Source organism: Protopterus annectens, chromosome 5.part1, assembly GCF_019279795.1.
Source record: "Protopterus annectens isolate FY-2018-M chromosome 5.part1, PAN1.0, whole genome shotgun sequence".
In the NCBI taxonomy this organism is placed as follows: Eukaryota; Metazoa; Chordata; order Ceratodontiformes; family Protopteridae; genus Protopterus; species Protopterus annectens.
The window spans coordinates 672,050,379-672,057,814 of NC_056736.1; the positions used below are offsets into that span (position 1 = coordinate 672,050,379).

Genomic DNA, 7,436 nt, shown 5'->3' on the forward strand with positions numbered 1-7,436 from the left:
AACAGGCCTTTAGATACCAGACCCTACATAGTTAGTGGTAGTGGGCCTTTTTCTAGGTTTAGTTTATTTATTTAATAAAGTATGCACCCAGAATCATGTCTGACTTTATGAGGCCCATCACTAAATCTAGGAGGATCAAGGCTAAATTTGACGGTCAAAATCATGGGTGGAAGACATGCAATTAAAGACAAGATCAGAAGCACTGTAAACACCATAAATTTCAATTTAAGCTTTAAAGCATTCATGATGAAAGAATGGACAGACAGACAAATCTGTCTTAAGATAAATAAATTAAATGTCATTCTGATAATATGTATTTAAAAACACCAATGCACTTATGTCAATCTAGTGCCATCTCTTCACCAAATATACACTAATATGCAGTTAAGGTAAAGCTGGCACAATGGAGAGCATACTGTACTAAAAGTATTAACTCATTCCCTCCAGCAGAGCTCTTTAGAGTGTGTACCTTTAACTCCCAGCGGGTGTGGCTTCAGCCTTTAAAAAATGAAGTTATCACCTCACAGTTCTAACAAATACTCTCTGACAGAGGTCATATATCAATACAACTGCGTTTGCCATCATACATGCTTCAAGATAAAATATTCTGATACCTTATATATATCAGGGTTTTGGAATTATTAATGCAAATATCAACAGGCAGTATTTGACGCCAAGAGGCACAGTAGGAGTTAACTGCATAAATGCCTGGAGACATCACTCGGCTGTAATGAGTTCAAATGGCAAAGGACATCCTTGACTGTAAAGAATTTAGAAGTTACAGTCAATCCACTTCTTCAAAGCATAGCCTCCCTGCTTTCCCTTCTATGAAGAGGTAACTCTACATCAGTTTCTGAAAATCTCCAGACATTTCTCAGCCTTCTTTTTAACAAGAAAAAGATGTACAGACCATACACCACTGCTTATAAGTAATACCACCTTAAGAATAATATGGCTGCACTTCTGACAGGCAACTAAGACTGTACTCCTTTACTGTCTTCTGGGTTCAACAACTATGGAAAATTATGACCCTTAAATTTTTTTCATCAAGGGAAAGTAACTTGTAAGAAAACATACAAAACTCACTACAGGAAAATGTATAATGTTTGCTTCTTTGATTAGTCTACCTCTTAATTTCTACCTGGATAATTTAACTTGCAAAGAAATACAAGCTTCAGTCTTCACCAGTACTTACCAATAACACGTGCTCTGTACCACCGGTCATCCTCAAACTGAGCAATGCACGCCTGCCCCAGAACTGGACAAATTATTTCCAAATTATCAATATCTTCCTTGTAAGCTTCCTGAATCTTCTGTTCAAGAACCAAAAACTCCAAATCCACCTAGAATATATACATGTACATATATGTATTCAAAGTAAAAATGAAAATGTTAAACTCAGAACAAACCTCAATGTACAGATATAAATTACTCTAACAGAATATGTCAAAACTGATGAGGAAAACAAAAATGACATATCAGAAGTACTATCAAATCTTTGTACCTTATCCTCAACAAAGATATCAGAAAAGGAGCTTGTAATCTCCAATTTGTCAAAGGAACTAAGTGGTACATTATAATTCTTCCACTTACTGATCACATAGTCATTATAAACTTTATGCAAAGTATCAACAAGTTGTACACAAGACATGGTAAATGACAGCAGATCCATTTGTTTATCTCAAAATCCACAGTACTTCTTTAGCAGGATCCCTTTAAGCCACATGAGGTACAAGGAATGGAGAATGTGCATTTCTGGAAAATGACTGTGCCTAGATTAGTGAAGGTGAATGCTTTGGGTGTCAAAAGAGAAAAATATTTATTCCTCATACTGCTCATATATGTACTACAGATTTAAAATAAGAAGTTATGTACCTACCATAACGTTCCATGTTAGTTGTCTTCTCTCGCCTTCTTTCTTGCTGGATGGGTTCGGAGCCGATCCTCGGCTCTGACTCGGCACTTGCTAAGCTCGAGAGCTAATTTTACCAGCTCGAGGCAACCCTATATCCCATGATGCAAGGTGGAGACTACCCAGATCTCGTTTGGTAGCTAAGGAAATAGTAATATATTCTTCCAACTGTAGAGGAAGAAAAAGTAACAATACTAAATAACATCATAATCCTCTAGAAAGGATCACGCTAATCTAGTGACACTAGAAGCTGAATAGCTAGAAAAGGAATAAAACCTCTTAATAGAAGAGGCATAATCTTCTCGGTCTGACCAGGCTAGGGGGATGGAGGGCGGGACGCAAGAAAGAAGGCGAGAGAAGACAACTAACATGGAACGTTATGGTAGGTACATAACTTCTTAATGTTAAGTTGTCAATCTCGCCTTCATTCTTGCTGGATGGGACCACGTCCCTAGCACCTCTATCCTGGGTGGCTCAATGGAACAGACTCTTGAGAACGGTGGAACCAAAATTAGCTCTGTCTCCGGAGGCCAAGTCTAATTTGTAATGTGAAACAAAGGTATGAAAAGAGGCTCATGTGGCTGCTGCACAAATAGTGTCTATTGGAAGTCTAGCTTGAAAAGCTGTTGATGTAGCTAGAGCTCTGGTAGAATGGGCTTTTGGCTTAGAAATCAACTCTTTGCCTCTGAGCTGATAAATGTAAGTAATCACAGAAGACAGCCATCTAGATAAAGTCACCTTGGAAACTGGAAGGCCTTTCCTGTTCTCTGCATAGGATAGAAACAGTTGATCAGATTTCCTAAAAAGTTTAGTTTTGTCCAGATAATATCTGAGCTGGCGGTGAACATCAAGACAATGTAACTTTTGTTCCGCTCTATCAGAATAATTCAGGAAAAACACTGGAAGATCAATGGATTGATTTAAGCTAGTCTGCGATGCCACTTTTGGTAAGAAAGACGGATTAGTCCTTAGAGATACCCTATCTTTGTGGAAGATTAAGTAGGGAGGACGAATGCAGAGAGCATGAAGCTCAGATACTCTCCTGGCGGAAGTAATGGCGACTAGAAAAAGTGTCTTCCAGGAAAGAAATTTCAAAGAACAGGCAGCCGCAGGTTCGAAAGGGGGAAGAACCAAGGATGCTAAAATTAAATTTAGATCCCACTGTGGTGGGGGGTCTCTAATCGGAGGTTTAAGTAAAAAGATACCTCGAAGGAATGCCTTGCAAAGTTTATGTGACATAATGTTGTGGTCCAAATGGCCTATATGAAAATTCGAAATGGCTGCCAGCTGAACTTTTACTGTGAAGGAAGAGGATCCTGAATGAAAAATCTCTGCTAGGAAGTCCAAGACCGAATGAATCGGAGCAGTATAGGGGTCCATGTCCCTAGCTTTTGCCCAGAAGGAGAAACGTCGCCATTTACTAGTGTAAATCTTTCTGGTAGAAGATTTTAGGAAAGCTACTATGATATCCCGGACGGGATTAGAAATCATAGGAAGCCTGGCTAAGGATGGAAGTGGAGCAACCAAGCAGTGAGGTTGAGAGAAGGTATGGATTGGTGCAGCTGCCTCGACAGGTGGGTCAGAAGATCTGGAACCGGGTCCAGATGCCATGGCTGTACCAAGAGATAACGATGTAGGAACGGAAACCATATCTGTCGAGGCCAATAAGGGGCAATGCGAATCAACTTGGCTTTCAAGGCGGTTGCTTTCTGAATTAGTTGAGGTATCAGCGGAAAGGGGAGAAAGGCATAAAGAAGTCCCCGGGGCCAATCTTGGGTTAGAGCGTCTCTGGGGGGATGGCCTGGAAGGGGGAAGAGAGAGAAGTAGTCTGGGCATTTGCTGTTCTGAGGTGTAGCGAAAAGGTCGCAGCAAGGAAGGCCCCACTTCTGAAAAAATCTCTTCCGTCACTGATTGTTTTAGAGACCACTCGTGAGGCATGAGAATAGCTCTGCTCAATCTGTCCGCTATGATGTTGGATTTCCCGGGGATATGTGTTGCTATCAGAAACCGCTGAGAAGAGATTGCCCATTGCCAAAGTCTGAGAGCCTCTCGACACAGTGGATAGGACTTGGTTCCGCCCTGTTTGTTGATATACCACACTACGGACATATTGTCCGTTTGGACTGCAATAGTTCCCAGGGTAAGAGAGTCGTTGAGGGCTTGCAACGTTAAAAGCACCACTCTCATCTCCAGGACATTTATATGCAGATGGTATTCGAAAGGTTGCCAAGTGCCATGGACCATTCTGCCCTGATAATGCCCCCCCCACCCGATCAGGGAGGCATCCGATGTAACCGTGGCAACCGGGGCAGGAGGAACAAGGGGTCTGCTCTGATGGAATTGAGGGGACGATATCCACCAGGTCAGATGCCTTTTGCAAGTTGGAGTTATTGTGATCTTGTGACGCATGGGAAGTTGTTGAAAAGACCATTGGGCGAATAGCATCCATTGCAGAAGACGCATGTAAAAGCGGGCAAAGGGAAGAAGTGTTATGGCGGCCGCCATAAGACCCAATACTTTCAGAGCAAATCTGGCCTGAATTTTGTTGCTGAGAAGAATCACCTGGACGTGACTTTGAATGTCCGAAATCCTTTGGTCTGTTAACTTTGCTGAAAGTTGTACAGTGTCCAATTTTGCGCCTATAAAAGTAATAGACTGACAAGGCGACAAGGCAGATTTTTCGAAATTTATAGAAATCCCTAGCCCTCTGCAAATGTGAATGGTGTAATCTCTGGCTTGGAGAAGTTGATGCCTGGTGGTGGCAGTGAGGAGCCAGTCGTCTAGATATGGAAACACCTGGAATCCTTGATGTCTCAGGTGAGCCGTAACCGCTGCCATACATTTGGTGAACACTCTGGGAGCTGTAGTGAGTCCAAAGGGCAGGGCCCTGAATTGGAAGTGACTGGTCCCCAGCCGAAAGCGGAGAAATCTTCTGGAGCGTCTGTGAATTTTTATGTGATAGTACGCATCCTGAAGATCTATCGAGCACATCCAATTGTCCTTGCTCAGAAAGGGTAGAATGGACTGAAGCGTGACCATCCGGAATCTTGATTTCTTTACAAATTTGTTCAGTTTGCTCAGATCTAATATTGGTCTCCAGTCCCCTATCTTTTTTGGAACTAAAAAGAACCTTGAGTTGATTCCGGATCCTATCTGGTCCGCTGGGACTGGCTGGATGGCTCTTTTTGCTAGCAGTTTTGATATTTCTAGTACTGCTAGTTCCCTTAGACCGGGTGGAACGTCTGGAAGGGTTCCCTTTTGCTGAATTGGGGTTTGAATAAAGGGAATTTTGTAACCCTCGGATATAATCGACTGTACCCATTTGTCTTGAGAAAGGGAAAGCCAGGCTATTGGGTACAGCGATAATCTTCCCCCGACTGCCTCCGAAGGTGGACAATCGGGCAACATCTCAGGGATGCTGTAAGGGTTTGTCAGAAAAAGGCTCTCTGCTACCGTGATTCTGCGGAGCCCCTCTGCCCCTAGGGTGGCATCTATTATTGTTACCCCCTCTGCCTCTGAGGGTAAACTGACTTCGTGCTTCAGGCGTGACTCCTTGAGATTTGCGGAACCACATCTTCCCTCCCTTCTGTCCTTTGGGGTAAGGTCTTGAAGGGGTGGAGAAACTGACTCCTACGGCAGAAAGAGTCTTGCCATCTTGTTCGCATCTAGTCAAAGTGTCTTTCACTTGAGGTCCGAACAAGGTCGAACCATCAAAAGGGGAGTTTGTGAAGGACGCCTTGAAGGGGTCTGTAAAATTACAAAGTCGCATCCAGGACTGACGCCTTAAAGCCACTCCTGTGCCTGCGGCCCTACTCGCTCCATTGGCTGCATAAGAAATGAGCCGCATAGAGGAGTTAACAATGGAGTTAAGGATTCCTAGCTGTGAGCTAATCTTATCCTGAGACCCAGCAGCTGACGGATCCAGTAAAACTTCTCCCAACTCTTTAAGAACATCTCTTTGAAGGCGGGTGAAGTGGCACAAGTAGTTCAGCAATCTCATGGCAAAAGTCGCTGAAGAAAAAATCCGCTTGCCGTACCTGTCCATAGTCCTAGAATCCTTGTTAGGAGGATGGACAGGTACTGAAGGATCACAGCTAGTTCCTTCTTGGTGGCAGCAGCCACCACCATGGCATCAACTGGGACACCCTTTGTCAAATATTGTCTATCTGGTGGGGCCGTAATGAATTTAGAAGGCCTCCTAGGAATAGGTTCCACTGAATCCGGAGCCATCCACGCCTTCCGAGCCACTACATCCATAAGAGGGTCGAAAGGCGGAGACACCCAGGAGGTGGAGGGTCGAGATCCGAATGCCTCCAGGTATACTGACTCGTCCTCGGAAGGATTAAGGGAGGGCCAGTTCCCCCTCTGCTTAAGGAGTTCAAGGATGTCTGAGAATGAGACATCCTCAGAGGAGGACCTTGGGGATCCCTCCGACTCATCCAGGTCAGTATCTGATGCAATAGACTCGGGGGGAGTCTAGATGTTTCCTCTTACACGTCCTCTTACGCGGAGGTTCTCCTGACGGATCAGGAGAAGCCTCGGAAGAGGAAGATATTCCCAATGGGGAAACCTGAGGCGTTGGATCTCTGGGTCCGGGAGCAAGAGAGTGGGAAGAGACGTCGGCAGGCACTGTAGTGGGAGGAGCTGATGGAACTGTCCGTTGACTAAGCCCAGGGGCTAGTACACTCCTTATCACCTCGAAGGCTCCCCCATCAGAGAGACCAGAAGGTTCTAGGAACTCCAGGCCTCACCGAGAGGGAAGGCTCCGAGGCAGATGTCGGGGCTGAGCTCATCAACGCCGAAGCCCCGAGAGGGAGAACGGGGTCGGACAAGGGTCCAATGCCACTCGCCCCCTCGGAGCAGACGAGAGAGACCAGACACCCGGATCCCTCCAATGAAGGCCCCAAGGAGGAAATCGGAGCAGAGGACGACGGAGCCGAAAGGGGTGGTATCGGCTCTGAAGCTACAACGGTCACAGTTCCGAGGAGCTCCGGCTGCGAGCTCTTAAGAGAGTCGAAGGAGGAATGTTTGGTGGATGCGAAATAGCTACAGTCTGTTGAGACGGGCTATGGAGCATTTGGGCCAATGCCTGAGACTTTAATAGTCTACTCACCACTCTCTCAAGGTCGTGATCAGACAGCCTGGACGACCGAGAAGAACGGGTGATCTCGGAGCCGAACGTATCGACTCTAATGAGGGGAATCGAGATCTCTTTTTAGAGATCGATGGAGCCAAAGGAGCCGAGGATATGTCGGCTCCAGCCGAAGCAGACACTGAATGTCCAGATTGGGCAGTATCGGTGCCAAATGGAGCCGATACTGTGACTGCTATAATGGAAGGATCGGCTCCGGTCGGAGCCGATCTCGACACTGGTGAAGATAAACCAGTAGCCGACGGCTTGGAACTTTCAGCCTAAGGCTTGATAGGTTTAGAGGGCTTCCCCGGCGCCGACTTAGTCGGGGAGCTCTCAGGCTTTAACAAGCCCCTCAATATCAATTTATTTCTGCGCTCCTGCAGGACTCTT

At 45.4% G+C, this 7,436-nt stretch overlaps 1 protein-coding gene across 2 annotated transcripts in view; it reads right to left on the reverse strand.

The window, feature by feature from the left end:
* Nucleotides 1-7,436, reverse strand: part of RNF17 (ring finger protein 17) — a 3,936,714-nt gene that overhangs the window by 2,778,222 nt on the left and 1,151,056 nt on the right. For both annotated transcript variants that reach the window (XM_044073290.1, XM_044073289.1), the window contains one exon: nt 1,196-1,343. In XM_044073290.1, the coding sequence (XP_043929225.1) occupies nt 1,196-1,343 (148 nt within the window). The remainder of the gene's footprint in view (nt 1-1,195; nt 1,344-7,436) is intronic.